This window comes from Heteronotia binoei, chromosome 12 (genome assembly GCF_032191835.1).
Source record: "Heteronotia binoei isolate CCM8104 ecotype False Entrance Well chromosome 12, APGP_CSIRO_Hbin_v1, whole genome shotgun sequence".
In the NCBI taxonomy this organism is placed as follows: Eukaryota; Metazoa; Chordata; class Lepidosauria; order Squamata; family Gekkonidae; genus Heteronotia; species Heteronotia binoei.
The window spans coordinates 60,365,665-60,385,371 of NC_083234.1; the positions used below are offsets into that span (position 1 = coordinate 60,365,665).

At 43.7% G+C, this 19,707-nt stretch overlaps 1 protein-coding gene across 4 annotated transcripts in view; it reads right to left on the reverse strand.

Moving 5' to 3' along the window:
* The window catches only part of GARNL3 (GTPase activating Rap/RanGAP domain like 3), a 149,216-nt gene that overhangs the window by 27,065 nt on the left and 102,444 nt on the right, over positions 1–19,707 (reverse strand). For 3 of the 4 annotated variants that reach the window (XM_060251123.1, XM_060251126.1, XM_060251125.1), the window contains exons 6-14: positions 19,584–19,648; positions 18,649–18,712; positions 15,511–15,537; positions 12,750–12,825; positions 6,006–6,104; positions 3,739–3,842; positions 3,295–3,403; positions 1,327–1,372; positions 357–463 (exon numbers count right to left, since the gene is read on the reverse strand). In XM_060251123.1, the coding sequence (XP_060107106.1) occupies positions 357–463; positions 1,327–1,372; positions 3,295–3,403; positions 3,739–3,842; positions 6,006–6,104; positions 12,750–12,825; positions 15,511–15,537; positions 18,649–18,712; positions 19,584–19,648 (697 nt within the window). The remainder of the gene's footprint in view (positions 1–356; positions 464–1,326; positions 1,373–3,294; positions 3,404–3,738; positions 3,843–6,005; positions 6,105–12,749; positions 12,826–15,510; positions 15,538–18,648; positions 18,713–19,583; positions 19,649–19,707) is intronic. The other variant, XM_060251124.1, reaches the window with a different exon arrangement.

Genomic DNA, 19,707 nt, shown 5'->3' on the forward strand with positions numbered 1-19,707 from the left:
ACCTGGACTCCCCCTGGTCCCATTTTGTGGCACCACAGGGAGGGGTAAGAAGAAGGGTAGCCTTTTGCCGGGTAGAGGAAGTGGGCCAGGCCAAGCGCGGGAAGCAGGACCCACCCCCAGCCTATGGGCTGTCTAGGGGGTTGGTCAGAGGGCAGGAATGGCCAGCAGCTACTTAGGACCCAGCACCAACACCTGCCCTCTTTGGCCATCGGATTGCTTGGATGGTTACATCCTTCCAAGCCCATTGCAGTCAATAGCCTTAAACTGGCATGATTTTGGTTAGGACTGTGATGTGTTTTAAATAAAAGGTCTACTTTGCTTTGAAGGAAAAGGGGTGGGGGAGAGATCCAGCTTACATTTCACCAGCAGGAAGTCCCTGAATTCCTGGTGGTCCGTAAACACTGGTGGGGACGGAAGGGGAGGCCCAAAGAGAGGCACGCTTTCTTCTGAAAAGATTTTCAGCCTAGCAAGAAACACATATGGTTATTTAGGACAGGATGCAATTAGCCTAGTGACTGGATAAGATGCCATACAATTTTTTTAATAAAAAATGGTAATTTGTTACCCTCCAATCACCTCTTGAGTGATGTAATGTTATATGTGATCTAGCATTATCCTTGGGGATGATTATACTAATCGCTACATCTAATGGCAAACTGGATCACGTCTTGGCGCATCACAAAAGCTGCACAACGGGGCCACCCGCAGACAAGACGGGGAACTATAGGGATGCAGAAAAATATGACTTCACAGATCAACTGAAAGAAAAATCCCTCCAAAATGGCCTGATGAGGACTCAAGACAGCTCCAAGATACAAAAACAGTGACAGCCAGATTCTTTCCCAGGAGAGGGGCAAAGAGAACAAAACATCCGACTCTAGCCCCTGAAATTAACTCCACGGTCTGGGGTGGAATTTCTGAAGCTGCCCACCTAGGCAACAGTTCCTTGCAACATAAGCTTATTGCAATCATCATCATCGGTACCCCTGTGAATGACATTTTGCAGAGTTCCATGAACAAAGCAAAACCAAGCAAGAAATCAGCGGGCTGCCCATCCCTGAGCTAGATGAACCAGCGGTCTGACTCCATACACTCACACCCCTGGCATTTGTTCTTGACAATCAAAATAGGCTCCAGGGCTGAGCCATGAAATCATGCCCCAGGAAGAGTCCGTAACCTTTGAAAAACAAATTATTCTTTCTAGACTGTGCGCTCTTTGATCTCTCTTTTTTCCTGCTGATTTTTCAGTGGCATCGTACTAAGCAGACATCACAATATGCCACATCAAACTGGCAGAATGAATGATTTGTCTGAAACGACACTCACCTGTAACTATCATTTTGCTTATTATATCTCACTAAGGCAAAAATATCTGAAGTGTTAGTTAAAGAAATCAATTTGTGACTCTCACGTGGACGGCAACTGCTCCTAACTCGAACAGTCCGCATTTTTGACAGAAATCAAAGACAAAGCACAGAAAGAGAAGAAAGGTCAAGAATTGCAATATGCTGGAATATATTTTTTTTTCTGAGTTAAAAGGAATCATGGACCAGCCCATGGGTCAGAAATATTGTGCAGCACACTTCGAGCACACAGCTTAATTGTGTTCTGTCGCCTTAACCCTGATTAAGACCTTAATGACAGAAAAGCCATGATTTAGCTTGCTAAGCCCAACCCCCCCAGAAGGGCACAGACGAGGAAAGATATTTTTGTTCCCTTTCAAGCAAAGAAGTCAGGAAAACACCAGACTCACAGGGAGCTTTTGTGCAGACATAATGCTTAATCATCGTTAATACAGCTCATGTTTTGCAAACTCACATCGACCCATGGTTTTACATACTGATTTGCAGCCGCTCGTAAACTCCGGTAGACGTTCAGATGCCACACTTAATCACAGCTATGTCACTGTTTGCATAAGGAATGTGTGTGGTACTGTGATTAGCACAACAAAACTTGTATTCCAAAACGCTGCTACATCTTTTCTTTCACCGCAGAATTCATCAAGATTTTTGAAACAGGTACAATGCTGGGGCAATATTAGCTGTAAATGACAGTGGTTTGTTAGCACATTGCCCCCTTCCTCGCAATGTACTAGAGAAATGGAGAACATCTGGACTTAAAACTCTGCATGTCAGATAGCTAGAACATTCATCAAGAGCCCAGGAACAGCTGTCAAACTGATCTGGGGGATGCTTCTTCATTTGCAGACAACCTTCTATTTGGTGATCAGGTCTAACAGTCCCTTGATCCATGACTTTGCCACAGATGTGAGTTTTATCTCCCAATCCTGATATTCTGAAATACTTGACCCTTCCTCCCACCCTTGCCCCCACCCAATTCATTCCACTGTGTTGACTGAGGCAGATATGTAACCATACCACACACCCTAGCAAATAAAACTTTTTTTTAAAAAAAATAGGGTTGGATCCAATCATGCCTTTCCATTAAGAGAAAAATCTTTTTAAAGAGGAAAACTCCTGCTGCAAAAAGGACTTCTTCCAGTGAAGGAGAACTTTTTTGGTGTAGACATAATGCTTAATCATGGTTAACATAGTTAACGTTTTGCAAACTCACACAGACTAACCAAAGTTAGTGAAACAGAACCATCCTATCCAAACAATTTAAAACACAGCAGTAAACAGTACTAAAACCAGCAAAGGCATTTTAAAAAATAAATAAGCAAAATTTGCAGCATTAACCAATTAAAAAAAAAAAAACTCCCCCCTTCCCCCCAGCAGCACACAAAAAAAACTTTTAAAAGACAAGCTGCAGGCCCCTAGGGCACTAAAAGGCTTTAAGAACAACAGATAATAATGCAGATCAAAACATAGTAAGCAAAATGTCAGAGGAAGATTTTCTCAACCTGAGGCTGAAAACTTCAGAGACTACATCCAAAGCAAATGGATGAGGAAAGGATATTCTGCAAACAGGTGCCACTACAGTGAAGGCCCTGTCGCTTGTAACCAGCCACCATATTTCAGAAGGTGGAAGGATTTGGACAAAAAGGTCCTGAGATGGCGGGCAAGCTCAGGACTTTAATAACTAACATGTTTGTGCACTTGTCAGTAGTTTCACAGGTGGCTTGTCAGGTGTACAGGGGGATGTTGGGGGAGGGGGGGAAACCTAGAAATCCCATCTTGCCTGCAAGTCAGTTATTTGGATTCCAACCACAGTGTGCCCTTTAAAAGATTTCTCCGTGTTCTGCAAAGGACATCCAGAAAGCAGTTCAGTTCACACTGGCGAATAACGTAGCTGTCAAATGAAGATCCAACAAAGCAGTACTGAAAAAGATACGTGTAAAGTGGGAGCGGATCATGGATGGCTTAAAGGCTGGAGAAGACTCTTCCCCTTCCTGGAACACGATGGTAACGATGTCATTCCCAATATGCCGTTTCCTTTCCACCTGGAAAATATAAATGGAGATCAAACATGGCATGCAGCCCTATCCTCTGTAAGTTTGTTCAGAAGAAAATCTATTTCCATTCAGCAGAGGGCCTCACAAGACAAGACCTCAGCAGATCTACATAAGACACACAGCCCCACTCCTAAAAGGCAGAAAGCAGACAGGCGACATGGAGGCCAAACAGAACTTTGACTGCCAAAGAGAGTCTTAACGTTACTTTTCCCAAAACGCGCCTCCTAGAAGGAGTGCAGCATTCTGCCACCCCACTTCCCACCTTCTGTTCTTTGACAGCAGTTTGCGGTTTGCCAAGAAAAATCAATACGGAAACCACATACTTGCTGTTTGTTCTCTTTAGAATATGGAAGCATGGTCGAAACATGGAACATTATCTCGTGCCCTTGGTAGACCGTGTAGACGGAATAGATTCCCGTGGTATCATCTGCAAAGGGAGAGGGAGGGAAAGAAATACACTCTCAGTGGGGCTATGTAGTTCAGGGACTCCTAAAACCACCCCAGACGCCTGTTGGTAAGTGATGGGACAGCCTGCAGGCATGGGAAGAACAGGCACTGCCATGCAGAGGAAGCCCCACAGAAGTGAGGAGTGGACGAGAGCACTAGAGACTATGCAGACTTTGAAATAACCAGATTACTACAGGCGTTGCGAATTTCTTAGCAGAAGTCTATAAAACTAAATCTAGGCATACTACTGTACTTTAATTGATGGGTGTCGACTCTTGATTTCTTTCATTGGCTGCTATTTTAATTGATTATTTTATGTATTGTTCTTACTATACTCCAGGCCTTTGTATCTACTTTTGATTGTGAATCATTATTGCTTTTATGCCAATAAAGGTCTGAACTGAACTGAATTGATAACCAGACGTTAACTGGACAAGGAGGGAGCTGAGAGGAGAAAAGAAGGGCAGAATCTCAAAAAGGGTGAGTCAGTGGACCAAAACACACATGACCTAAGAGATATGCAGGGCTTGATCACAGGAACATAAGAACATAAGAGAAGCCATGATGGATCAGGCCAATGGCCCATTCAGTCCAACACTCTGGGAATCCTCCCTCCCCTATAGATTCCAGTGACCACCCATCGTATCATCTTTGGGCGGAGTGGAAGGAACCAGGCCAAAAAAAACAGTGGCCAAAAAAACCAAATGCCATCAGGAGGTCCATCAGTGGGGCCAGGACACTAGAAGCTCTCCCACTGTGCCTCCCCAAGCATCAAGAATAGAGAGCATCATTTGCCCCAGACAGAGAGTTCCTACGATAAACTGCGGCTAATAGCCACTGATGGACCTCTGCTCCATATGCTTATCCAATCCCCTCTTGAAGCTGGCTACGCCTGTAGCAGCCACCACCTCCTGTGGCAGTGAATTCCATGTGTTAATCACCCTTTGGGTGAAGAAGTACTTCCTTTTATCCGTTCTAACCCGACTGCTCAGCAATTTCATTGAGTGCCCACAAGTTCTCGTATTGTGAGAAAGGGAGAAAAGTGCTTCTTTCTCTACCATCTCTATCCCATGCATAATCTTGCAATCCTCTATCATGTCACCCCTCAGTTGACGTTTCTCCAAGCTAAAGAGCCCCAAGGAAGGTAAATTTTAGCTGAACATCAGGAGAAACTTCTCATCTCCCAACTTTTTTTGAAATGAAAATGATCTGGGCATGATGGACTCTGGGCAAGCAAGTGCACAACTTTTATTAAATCTCAGCTGGAAGCCTTTAAGAGACTGAGATCTCTTTCCTGGCAGGAGATCTGCTGCCACCCCATCACCAAAACCTCCTTCTAACCCCCCCCCCTCCGACCAATGGAAGGAAAGGTGGGAGGAAAGAGATACAAGCTACCAATTCCCACTAACAGGACTAATTTCCTTTTTGTGCTCCTTCTTTGAAAATCCATGTGCCATTTGGGAGCCCCTAGATCAGGGGCAGCCAATGGTAGCTCTCCAGATGTTTTTTGCCTACAACTCCCATCAGCCCCAGCCATTGGCCATGTTGGCTGGGGCTGATGGGAGTTGTAGACAAAAAACATCTGGAGAGCTACCGTTGGCCACCCCTGCCCTAGATCATTATCAGCGGGGATGACCATCCAGAGGCCTAAGAGCTAGAAGCAATTTATCTGCCCCCTGGTGGCCCTACCAGATTTTAATGAGGCATGATAAAAAGTCTGAGACACAAGGGAAAGGAAAACATTTGCAAGCTGGGAGAAAGATGCTATCCTTTAATAAAATGTATACCTACTACGGAGTGTGTGTGTGAGAGATACACAACATGCATGCCACACCTGCCTCTAGTTCCAGCTGAGAATCCTCCCTCCCCTACAGATTCCAGTGACCACTCATTGTACCATCTTTGGGAAGACTGGAAGGAACCAGGCACCATTCCAGCGGGCCTAGAGCCAGTGAAGAACCTCTCCCATCAGCTTTCAGCACTCTACAGCAAAAGCTTGCCACTGACTTCCTCTGCACAGAGACGTCTCCCATCCAAATACTAACCAGGGCCAACGCTGCTTAGCTTACGAGATCTGACAAGATTGGGCTAGCTGAGCCATCCAGGCCAGGCCCAATTCCTTTCACTGCCAATAAAACCTTACTTTTGGTGTCCAGTCCTCCTCTGTAGCCAGTCCAGCCCTTCAGTGTAATGGTGTCACCCAAGAGGCTCAATAACCTTTCAAAGCTCTCGCTTCCTGTTTCTGAAGGGAGACAGAAGAAAGAGACAGAAAAATCATTAAAAACCACAGCCTTGGATCAAAGCTGAATTTCCTTCACCACCCGAAGAGGAAGTTTGATCATAAGCAAGTTTGGGGCAATGTCCAGTCACAAGGATATGAACAGCTGTGCCTTTTCAAGGTTCCTCGTGGGACACTTAACATCTCAGAAGGCATGGAGGTTTATACCCTGATTTCTGCACACACTTTTGTGTCTTTAGCTTTCGCTTGGAGTTTTCCTACCCATTTTATTCTGGTTCTTTTGAGACTACTTTACCCTGATCTTTTCTGGAAGCCAATTTTGAATAGCCCTTTTCCTTGTGCATAATGTACAGTTGCCAGCCTCCAGGTGGTGACTGGAGATCTTCTACTATTACAACTTATCTCTAGGAGACAGAAATCAGTTCTCCTGGAGAAAATGGCCGCTTTGAGGTAGAATGTATGGCATTATACCCCACTGAAGTCCCTCCCCCCTCCCCAAGCCCCACCCTCCCCAGGCACCATCCCCAAAATCTCCAGATATTTCCCAACCCTGAGCTGTCAACCCTAGCATAATGTTTCTGTTGGTTTTCTTTGTCCTGTCCACTTCCACCCACCTCCAGTTGACTTTTCGATGACTGGACTGTCTTCATCATCAAACCACCCCTTTCCTCCCCCAAAAAACAAGTGGTTTTGTTTTCAACTTTTTTAAAAAAGCAGATACAATCCTAATATTGATATAAGATTTGGCTGATTTGTCTTCTTCCTGAATGATGTGCTTTTAATTGTTTTAATTGTATTTTTATTGTTTGATTGTTTAAATTTATTGTACTCTGCCCCGAGCCGTTCGTGGGGAGGGCAGAATAGAAATCTGCTTAAATAAATAAGCAAGCAAGCATGCACGAACAAAAAATAAGTTTAGTAGGTTTCTGAATAAAGTTATACTTAGTTTACTCAAGACAACCCTCAGGATATTCCTGAGTAATTTCAGCATCCTACAAGTTTCCAGAAAAATGGAAAGACAACTGAGTCATTCCCCCCCTCCCCCACACCAACCATCAGAACATTAACACAACCTTTCTAGTGTTAAGTTTCCTTTAGGTAGTGTAGTCTTGTTGCCACAAGGCTGGCCTGGGGACCAGGTGCTTCACCAGCACTGTGATGACATCACTGGCAATGTGATGATGTCACTTCCGGTGCATCTGGACATGACGTCACCATATCTTCGGCAGTGCTGTACCATGTGGCCCAAACTATGATTTTGACTGAATGCTACAGCATCATTAGTGACACAGTGATGTTGCCTCCGGTCACAGTGGCCCTCCATTTTTCTCCTCTTGCCCAGCTGGCCAGGACAGGAGATGTCCCACCCAAATTGGGAACCCGGTAAGCCTACCTTAAGGGGAGAATGCTCTAGATATATACACATTATTTTTAAAAAATAATCAGCTTGTGTACATGTTAAACAAATATTACAGGGACTCAATAGCAACAACAAGGTCACAACATATTTATAGCAACATCATTTCTGTCCTGCCATTAACACAAATCAAGACTCAGACAGTGATTTTTTTAAAATAGCTGCTCTTTAGGTCTTCTCACACTCTCTAATTAAAAAGGACAGACTTCTTCAAGTCCCCTAAGAATCTCCTCACACAGAGATGATAAGTTATTATTATTAAAAAACACAACCAGGTTGCCATAGGAACCACAAAACCATGGAGCCAAGCTTAATAGCTAGTGTGTGTTTCTGGGAGCCAGCTGGGCATATCATTTCACTGGACAACACATTTGTACATCCAGGCACACAGAAGGCAGCTTCAGTAGGTCAACCCATATGTAAATATACAGCCAGGGTGATGTGGCAGTTAAAGTACCAGTCTAAGATCTGGAAGGCCCAGCTTCAAATCTATACTCTGCCATGGAAGCTGAGTGCCCTTGGGCTACTCTCTCTCTTTCTCTTAGATTAGCCCAGGGGTGGCCAAACAGTGGCTCTGGAGCCACATGTGGCTCTTTCACACATATTCTGTGGCTCTCAAAGCCCCCACCGCCCTGTCAGCTGGCTTGGATATGGCATTCTCTCTTTAAATCACTTTTTCAAGCCAGCCAGTGGCTTGGAGAATGCATTTAAAGCTGCTTTCTTTCCACCTCCCCTCCCTCCTCCCTCCCCCATCTATTTGCCTTCCTGCCTGCCTGCCTGCCCTCAAACATCCGACATTCATGTCTTGTGGCTCTCAAACATCTGACATTTATTCTATGTGACTCTTAAATTAAGCAAATTTAGCAACCCCTGGCTTAGCCCATCTCACAGGGTGGTGGCTTTATGTAGAAAATGGAGGAGGGGAGAACAATGTTATAAGTTGCTCTGTGAAACAAACGAACAAACATGATGCCAGAATCAGCTAGCAGGCAAAGTAAGAATAGGGTCCCCATATACTAATCACTGGTCACCAATTGCTGGGTCAAGACCCACAGGTGACTCACACTAACAGTGCCCACACAAGTTCTTTCTTTGTTGGGGAAGGGTTAGCAATGGTGCAAGAAGAAAGGGTGTTATATACACTGCATATGTCAAGCCTGCTCCTGTCTATGTTTGCTTGGAAAGATGTCAAAAATGAGTGCATAGGGTTTCCGTATACACTGACTTAGAGGTTGTCCCTTCTATCCAGGGGACCACAGTTTTATACAGATAGTGGGGTTAGAGATCTGTAACAGCTTCCTCATCTCACCAGAATATAGTTTCCAGAATTCTCTGGGGATTAAAGGTAAAAACCTGACACAAATTTGCAGTGCAGATACACTGGGCAGGAAAAAACAGGCCCATTTGCAAAAAATAAAGTGAGCAATGTCAGGTGGTGACTTATGGGTTAATTCCATGATGGTAATTTCAGATGGGTGGCCTTGCAAGTATGTAGCAGCAAAATACAACCTGAGTCCAGTGGCACCTTAAAGACTCTCATTTCTTCCAGCATGCATGTTTGTGAGTCGCAGCTCACTTCATCAGATGCACCAAAGAGTACACCAGTTATGTAGGTGCTTTTTTATATACCCTGCCATTATTCTGTTGAGAATAAGAACATAAGAGAAGCCATGTTGGATCAGGTCAATGGCCCATCCAGTCCAACACTCTGTGTCACACAGTGGCCAAAAAAGACCCCAAGTGCCATAAGGAGGTTCACAAGTGGGGCTAGCCCTTCCACTTTGCCCCCCCCCCAAGCACCAAGAATACAGAGCATCACTGCCCCAGACTCCAACAATATCCTGTGGCTAATAGCCACTGATGGACCTCTGCTCCATATGCTTATCCAATCCCCTCTTGAAGCTGGCTATGCCTGTAGCTGCCACCACCTCCTGTGGCAGTGAATTCCATGTGTTAATCACCCTTTGGGTGAAGAAGTACTTCCTTTTATCAGTTCTAACCCAACTGCTCAACAATTCCATTGAATGCCCATGAGTTCTTGTATTGTGAGAAAGGGAGAAAAGGACTTCTTTCTCTACTTTCTCCATCCCATGCATAATCTTGTAAACCTCTATCATGTCACCTCGCAGTTGATGTTTCTCCAAGCTATAAAAGCAGCAACCGAATGGATATACCCGTTCAATGCATTGTTAGTCTTTAAAGTACAACTGGATTCCTGCTTTATTATGGGTTATTTGGACTAGATTTTGTCCATGTAAATATATGTTTTAAGTCAAATGAGACCAGTGGTACATCTGCCCCAGCAGTGACTACTGAAATGGTGGAAGCAGCTCTTTAGATTCTTAGACATATAAAAGTCTCCCCCATCACCTGCTACCTGAGAGCCTTTCACTGAAGATCAGTACTGGGGACTGAAGCTGGGACCTTTCTGCATGCAAATTCAGTGATCTAACCTTGAGCCACAGCCTTTTCTCAGCCTGTTTTGTTCTCAAGACAAGATGCTTCCTTCTGCCATGTTGCAATGCAAGCTCTTGAGAATGAGATAAACAGGCATGAGAAATGAAGACAGACAAATTGGGGATGGTCGAGAAACGGATGGTGTTTCTTCCTTTCATTTTGGCTGTTGGGAACACAAATATGTCAAAATGGCTTTGTAAATATAACCAAAGCATTAAGAGCCTGCCAGAGCTTTTAGTCATACAAACACAAAATGTTCTGAGTCTGACGCTGAAATATTTCTTGTCGTTTAGAGAGGAGTAGGGAAAACGAATGCCAAGACACGCAGAGATGCTTAGAACGGATAGAATGAATCCACCACTACAGCTGTCAGGGGGAATTCTGAATATGTGGGAACACCAGAGTTCTCAAGAAACCAGGGCGCCGGGTATGTGTTTGCTGCCCAGCAGAGCCAGCTAAAATTAACAGTAAATTTACTTGAAAGGAGCTTGCTGTTATGATCAACCATGACATCCTTTGGTGGGAAAGTCCAACAGAGAGAGACAAATTTATAGAATAGAATAAATATTTAGAATAGGATATCATCAATATGTTCAGGGCTATTTAGAGGGAAATTCAGGATGAGAGAGACAGAGACAGAAAAATCATTAAAAATCACAGAGAGACAGACAGACAAAGAGAGAGAGAGAGAGAGAGAGAGAGAGAGAGAGGCTGATCTCCTGCCCCCAGAAATTTGAAATCCAAATTTCAAAGGCAAGAACAAATATAACTGCTCCCCAGCAAGCCCATGGCTTGTTATATTTTATGTTGGGTGGCTTTCAATTTTGGGAGGCTTCTTGTTCCCAGAATGCCAAGGGCGCACAGCGTGATCCTAACCACACCCTGTGCCCACCGAAATCAATAAAGCATTCTACTCAGGATGCCAACAAAAGGGCCTTAAAATCATTGCCTGAAGGATACTTCTTTTTTTTCTCCCCAAGCCTGACAGTTCTGAAAAACTCGGAAGGTTTTACCCCACTTTGTATTATTTGGGTTGGCCTTGATGAACAGTATTACCTGGCTTTTTTGGGAGGGTGGGGGGCTATAGACTGCCACTACTTCTTTGGTCTTCCAACGCTGAAGACCCACTGACTTCCCCCAGGGGTCATTTCATAGAAACAGAGGTGCCGGAGTTCATTAGCACAACTCATTTGCATATGCCGCACACCCCTGACATCTCCTAGGTGGCCACAGTGACATGATGATGATTTCCATCTTTCTGCTTAATATGTTTGGGTTATTTTCCCATTTTTTGGTGGGGAAAAATATTAGAAAGTCTGTCAAATCTCAGAATCCTTGGTAAATACAGAGGAAACTCAGTGAGAATATGGCAAAAAATACAAAAAACCGAGTAGCACATACACACTATATTTATTTATTTATTTATTTATTTATTTATTTATTTATTTGGGATTTATATCCTGCCCTTCCCACGGATGGCTCAGGGCGGCTTCCAACAATTAATCGACATAAAATTTAAACAATTTCAGGTATAAAAACAATTAAATATTTAAACAGTTAAAACTTTAAAACAGAATATTTCAATTTACTGTAAACAGATGGCTGGCCAGTTACATCAGTTGTCATTCTGGCTAGGTATAGGCTAGCCGGAAGAGGGTCGTCTTACAGGCCCTGCGGAACTGCGCCAAGTCCCGCAGGGCCCTCACCTCTTCCGGCAGCTGATTCCACCATACGGGGGCCATAACGGAGAAAGCCCTTTCTCTGGTGGCTTTCAGACGGGCTTCTTTTGGCCCGGGGATAGTGAGGAGATTTTGTGTTCCTGACCTCAGTGCTCTCTGGGGAACATATTAAAGATATACACATCAATTGTACAATAACATTCATTTGGGAAGCAAACTGCAACTTATGAATGTTATTGTGCAATTGATGTGTATATCTTTAATAATATAGTGTGTATGTGCTACTCATTTTTTTTGTATTTTTTGCCAAAATCTCAGAATCCAGCAAAATTCTCACTGGGGGTTTTGTCTAACACATAAATGATAGCTTACAACCTTTCCACCAGTGAACACCGGAAACACCAATCAATGTCCAAAAATTAACCCAGTTTTGCCCAAGTTTTGCATGAAAGTCTTGTCAAAAGAATCCACAGGTTTGGAAGACAACTCCTTTCATTTCTAAGCCTAAATATGTATGACTGCATCTGCACACATTCATCCCCCATTACCCTGTTTCCCTCACCTACTGCAAGATGGTAATTTCCTAGGTGTCAGGACATCTCTTTTGCTTGTAATCCATACAAAGCTAGAAGCCAGAGAGGCTCCCCTTTATGCACTTGAAGGGTACCTGCCAACTTTTTTAGTCTAGGGAACCAGACCAGCTTTACTGTTCACTCCATGACCAAGAAGGCGAAGTTTGACTCCCAGCAGCTCAGACAGGGAAGAGCCAGTCCTCCAGGCTGAAGAAGGAAGCTACTGCTGGTTGATCTAGACCAGGGGTGGCCAGCGGTAGCTCTCATGTTTTTGCCTACAACTCCCATCAGCCCCAGCCAGCATGGCCAATGGCTGGGGATGATGGGAGTTGTAGGCAAAAAAAGATCTGGAGAGCTACCATTGGCCACCCCTGATCTAGACTTAAGAAAATCACCATGCTGGTGTGTGTTTGTGTGTGCGCACGTGCACACCCACACCCCCTTCCCCACCCCACTGAGACAAACCCAAAACCCTCAGCTGCCTCACAGCCAAGGGATCAAAATCCATTAGCAGCAGACTCACCATTGCTGAACATTTCATCATCTGTTAGCTGTCCATCTTTGGCATAAAGAACTCCAAACTTAAAATTGACTGAGCCCTGAAAAATAGGAGAACTGCATGTTATTATAGAAGAGAAACTGGCTGACTCTCCTTGTTTTATCAAATGCACAGACTAGTTTTATAAAAAAACATCTAAAAAAATTCAAAGCAGTTTTCAATGGGAAAAAATGACATCAAACGGAGGATAAGAGACAGGAAGAGATCAAAGCAACTCAGAAGACAATTAGAGTTTTCAAAGGCCAACTGATTCTAATCAAATAAAACTCTTCTATTTAAAGACAGCATAAATCTCTTATTGAAGACAATCAGTACTACAGAAATCATTAAAATCACGGAAGCAAAAAAAAAAAAACCTCTTAAAACACCTTTAAAGACTATTAAAAATTCAGCAGCTAAAAAAAAAAGACAGGAGAGATGCTGCCAACTAGGCCTCTGTGGGTGAAGGGTAAGTCTATAATGATGGGGCTACCACTAAAAATGCCATACTCTTGTTGAAGACAATCCAACATGCAATTCTGTTGGAATCCAGAGCAAGGCCTAACTCAGAGGAGTAAACAATTTCTTTAAGCCCAAGATGTTATGAAAAACAGATGATTGTATTTGCTCCTTGGAACTCAGCACTCAGATCTATTTTTTTAAAAAAAACAACTGGCAATAAATAGGCTATATGTGTGAAACCTGCAACAGCTAGAACGTATGAAGGTAGAAATAGCCATGTGCAAAAAAGAAACCATTCACAGTGGTTGTCTCATAGAGACACACACACTTTCCAAATACACACATTTTGCAGCTTTAGCAAGCCAAGTTGTTTAATTCACTTCCGGTGATCCATGAATCAGAAAATCTACCCCTGGTGCCACCCAGGTGCTCAGAGAATCAATGACATTTTATTAGTTTACCTGCTTGCCCCTTCCTCACAAAGGGGAATTACGTTGTTGTTTTTAATGTGGGATTTCCCCCCTTTTTCTTTCTCAAAGAACACAAGTTCCCAACACCTCCATTACATCCTTACAACAGAACTGTGTGGTTGGTTAGAATGAGAGATGACCAACCTGAAGTCACCTGCAATGAGTTCATGGCTGAATGGGGATTTGAATGACGGTCTTCCCAATGCTAAAGGAAGGGAACCACAGGCACTTCAAGTAAAGGTATGAGCGCCTTGAGCCAGAATCTTCCTGGTTCTGGGAATCGGATGGCTTTAGAGCAGGAATCTCCAACAGGTTGCTAACAGTAGCTCACCAGCTGCTGCAATTTATGAAACGTACGTGCTCTAGGTGTGTGTGTGTGCATGTGTGTTTAAGCTTCTGTTTCATAGGATTCGTCTCTCTAAGGCTTAATTTCATTTCTGATGCTTTTCCTAGCCCATGTTCTGTTCTAGGGCAGAACAAACTTGATAACAGGCTGGGGAGGAATAGCTCAGGATATTTTTCATTACTCTGAAGAAATAGGCTGTCAACTTCCTGGCATGGCCTGACAATCAAGTTCCCACATTTGCTGTAGTCTCTCAGTTTGGGGGACCCATTGCAGAGAGAGGCCTCTCAGCCTCTGCACTTCTAGATGATTCCCCTTCTTAATGACCCCTCTGCAAGTCAGAGTGCATTCACTACCAACAGGCAGCATTGAGAAGGAGATGGAGTGGGTGCCAGCGCCTCGCACTCCCAACTGGAGATCTAAAGTATGTTCGTCTTTTTGTATCACTAAATGGAAGCTCTTCAATTCTAGACATTCTGCGGGACATACAAACCCACAAATGTTATTGTTACGAGGGACAGCAGACGCTCAATTATGGCTTGCGGGGCTCAGGCTCCCATGAGTCATCCCTGTGTCGGCACCAAGTTACTTGCTTTGATTTATGGCCCCACCTCCACCTCGGGGGCTGAGGGTGAGTTAACAACAATTGTAGACGATGAACCTTAGAAAGGCCCACAATTGAACTGAACAGATATATGGGTCCAGGGAATACTAGAGGAAGAAGAATGAGATATGTTAATGAAAAATTTTACAAGTTCTCTCTCTCTCTCTTCCTTGCTCATTATCTGTCAGTTTACCACTTAGTTCTTCAGAATATGATGAGGTGAAAGGAGGGGAGAAGGTGGGACCATGATCTGAGCCTGCCTTTACCTCTGAAATTCCTCTCAGGATAATATGCGATGTCCATCATCTAGATGGCCGCCCAAAACAGCAGCCTTAGGTCAATGTTCTCTTCTCTCAGAGGCCCTGTAGAAATCCTTATCCCATTATGTCATCAGTTTCTCCACCCCAGAGGGGGCAGAGATAGAAATACAATGATGGCATATCATGGGGTTTATGTCCTCAACGCTTCATGTGAGAGACAGAGGAGAACATGAGACAGGCAAGCCATTTATAGTAGCATCCTCAAGGTACGCTGTTTTCTGTGGCATCTTTTACGTGTGCATGACGGGTAGTCCTGGCCTCCTACGGTGATGTGAGCAAGTGTATTTTCCAATGTGAGTATCGTGTGTGACTGCTGTCAGAACGGATCTGTGAAATGCAATAAATGAGAGCTGGTTCCGCATCCCTGACTGGCATTCTCATACAGCAAATGTGATTGCACACATAGGTTGGATCTCAGAAGTAACTCACAGGGGTTTGCTTGAAGGTGAACCTACAAAAACACACAGCCTACATCATGGAATGAGGCCAGAAACGATGTTTACTAAAGAAGCTTCTGAGAACGTAAAAAGATCAGTCTGCAGCTTACCTCTTGCTCTTCCAGAACCAGTAAATCCTGAGGACGGGGGGAGAAGGAGAAGAGAAAGAAATTTATTTAGCCTCTAAATTGATTAAAAACTCTCCCCCACCTCATTTCCACTGTGCTCGTAGTAAAATCAGAAGACAGTCCATAAAAAAATCTAATGAACATGGTCAAGGCATGACTGCTGCATATTAACAGATAAGCATAGGAGAGGATGTGTTGCTGCCTAATTCCACAGGAGCAGAAACTGTTACAGAATATGGTAATGGTTGCGGAATTCAGTTTTTGAAACATCTCATTCCTGTAATAAAAACAGCAAGTTTCTAGTTCTCATGTCTGTGAAGAAACAGCTGAAAGTGTTAGACAGTAACTGCTGTATAATATAGTGGGTTCTAAGCACTGAAGAGGCGAGGTGGTAGTGAATTGTTGTTGTTGTTCAGTCGCAGTCAAGTTCGACTCTTTGCGACCCCATGGACAAAGTCACGCCAGGCCCTCCTGTCTTCCACCATCCTCCGAAGTCTGCTCAAATTTGTGTTTGTTACATCAGTAACACTGCCCAGCCATCTCATCTTTTCCCATCCCCTTCTTCTTTTGCCTTCTTTCCCAGCATCAGGATCTTCTCCAGGGAGTGCTCCTTCTCATTTGGTGGCCAAAGTATTTCAGCTTCAGCATCTGACCTTCCAGTGAACAGTCTGGGTTGATTTCCCTTAGGACTGACTGATTTGATCTTCTTGCAGTCCAAGGGACTCTTAAGAGTCTTCTCCAGCACCACATCTCAAAAGCATCTATTCTTCTGCACTCAGCCTTCCTTACTGTCCAGCTCTCACAGCCATACATGACTACTGGGAATACTATCACTTTGACTATACGGACTTTTGTTGGCAGGGTGATGTCTCTACTTTTTATTATACTGCCCAGGTTCGCCATAGCTGTCCTCCCAAGGAGCAAACGTCTTTTAATTTAATGGCTACAGTCACCATCTGCAGCGATCTTGGATCCCAGAAATGTGAAGTCTGTCACTACTTCCATGTCTCTCCCTTCTATTTGCCAAGGTGTGATGGGTAGTGAATAACAGCTCTTTATTAGGTACAATATTGTAAGTGGCTGCACTGTAAGACTGGGGAACTGGGCCCACGGACCAACTATATACAACTCAGGGTTCCTGCTCAAGCATGTTATTGGGTCATTCAAACTGGTGGAGACCTGTGATTGGTGTAGGGCAGCAGGGATTTGGATCCTACTGCCCATTGTTCCCAAGTCCCCAAGCTCCGTTCATATGGCTCCAATGAGCCAGGCAAGAACGCCCAATTCAGTCCTTTATTGAGTCTACATACAGACTGCCGCCAAATTGGAGTACCAGTGGTCAGAGGGTAGGGCTTCAGCTGCCAGTACAAAGTGGGGGAAATCATGCAAGTAAGAGCAACCATGCAGATGCACTTATTTTGCCTGTTAGGACTGACAGCCGAAGAGCCATTCAGTCCGTGCTTAAACAACAAACAGACCACGGGGACACCACAGCGGTGTTCCCATGATCACGACATACAAAGGACCTGTTAAACATACACAAAGGGTGAAAACACTGCAGAAGAGTTTGCTACCACAAGATGCGCAATTGGGTTGCCCCTTGTCTCCATTATTATATCTATCTAGGTATCACAAATGTCGGTAAGAAAAGTTAGGTCTGGAAGAAATATCCAGGGAAGTTAGGTTAAGCACTCCCTCCTTTCATCAGATACCAAGGGAGCTCTGATTCTCAAAAGCTTATACCACCCAAACCTTGTTCATCATCTCTTAAGGGGCTACTGGACTCAAACCTAGCCCTTCTTCTGCAGATCAACACGGCTCCCTTCTGAAACTGTCTTAATGTATGTGGATATCACTTCAAGCAATCATAAAGAATCAGTGAGCTACACAATGGACCGTTACACTTTTTGGAGGGAAGAGGGGAAAGTCTCAGGATATTAAACGTACTTTAATAAATCCAAGATGCTGGGCACCAAAGCAGAAAAGCAGTTAAACGGAGATATTGAAGGAAGCAGGAAGCACCGCATGGATTAAAAATCCGTGATGAGGAAAAACTGAACATGTTGCAGAAACATTGGCTGAAGCTCTGCACTTAAGGGACACGCGTAGGGTGTCTTAGTTATTGGAAAAATGTATGCCTCCCTCTCTTTTATTTGAAATGGCTGGCAATCAAATGCATAAAACCCAACATAAAACCATGAAAACAGTGATTCATATACCTAACAGACCTGACCAGGAGACAAAAATATATTCAACGCAACAAGACACAGCTGTTTGCTATACGAAAAAAACACCACAAGATGTCCTAAATTTAACCAAATGCTCTTTGAAATCAAGACTGCTTGCAGAATTTAGTCGATGAAGAAGCTCTTTGCCTGGCAAGGCTCTTCCAAAGCGTGGGGGCTACCACTGAAAAGGCTGTAGATCTTAATGTGCCTCCAAAAAGTAGAGAGCTTTAAAAGAAATCACTGGGCTGACTTAAGTGGGAAGGAGGGTCTGAGATACAGTCATCATGTCCTATGCAGAAAGCACCTAGGAGCACAATGGATGGGGTTTCACAACGTTTAGAAGCTGGTCTGTTAATGGAGAAGAAGAAATTTAATTAAAACTGGGTCTGTAACAAGGTGTTCCTTGCCACCTGTTGCTCTGGCATCACGCCCAGCAAATGCCCCTCAAGTCCAGCTATAGATATGTTGGCCATCTGTTTCCACCTTTTGTAATACCTTTATTCAGTTTGATGGGCTACATTTCACACCACTTTTCTTCCAACCCTCTAGGGGCTTTCTTAAATACCTTCTCTTTTCATGTTAGGTTCCCCACCCCAAGGTACAGGTTAATGAAGGAGTTATATGTAGAATTTCCCTTGCTTTAAAAAAAAAAACAACACCTGGCAAACAGAAGTATTAGTCTTTGTCATTTTTAAAATGTCTCATAAACACGGAAGTGATCACTGCATTATTTGTACTATGGGTTTTACCAAAAGAGTATCTTTTTTTTAAGGAACAGAAGGGCCCTAAGTGCAAAACTTTATATCACACTGATTCTACACAACAATCTATACAGTCTGAGAGAGAAAAGAAATACTGAAAAGTATTTCCTGGAAAATGTTTTGCAACTCACCTTCTGGATTTCAGGATGAAGAATTTCTCTAGGACCTTTTTCAAATTTGTCAAGATTCATGGCACTGAAATGGCAACAAAATTGTAATGTTACTGTTTCAAAGGAATATCAGTGAATATTAACTAGAGTATAAAAGACCTTTCCCTTGTGTGTATCCTAACAAAATCTTGCACACTGCTGTAGGCATTATGTTCATCGTTTAGTGTATATTGTTGAACTGGACATAACATTGTGGGGGGTGGAGGGTGGATATCTTAACCATGGTTAAGAATCTGGAAGTGAATCACACACTCCTTCCCCCGAACCTTCACTCACTAGCATCAAACCTCTAGCCAGACTTAACCATGGTTAAGCACTATAACAACACTGATGTTAACCTTTAACAAGGATCAGGGTTGCCCTGACCTGGATAGCCCAAGCAAGCCTGATCTTGTCAGATCTCAGAAACTAAGCAAGTACTTGCATGGGAGACCTCCAGGAATACCAGAGCTGGGATGCAGGGGCAGGCAATAGAGCCACCTTTCTGAACATCCAAGCCCCAGCAGGGATCACCAGAAGTCAACTATAACTTCCAGGCATGAACACATGCATACGTACGCGCACGCACACACACACCCTTTTAAAAAAAACCATGATCAAGATTCCCTTGTAACCAGGTTTAAACACAGTTTCAAGCTGGTTAACAATTTTTTTAACATGGGATTTTGGTCCACATCAAGCACGATTCATGTCAGTAGTGCTGTAATGCTGAACCATGGTTAGAGCAGACAGGGGTGGGCGAGAAACCAGCATGAGAGGGTGTGGGGGGAATGCATGATCCACACAGCTGTTAGCGGCAACTCTTTTACAGTCACACAGATGTGTGCCTTGTTTCGTACATTTTGTTCTTCAGACCAGAAGCAAAGCACATCATAAACAAAATATGGCTATCTTACCTTAAAATAGATTTCACAGATAGAGTTTTTGTAGGACTGTAAGGGAGGCATATTTTCTGAGTACCCTACGAGAGAAAGAAACGAAGAGAAAGGCTAGAGTGCATCAGATTTTCTGCCTGACCAA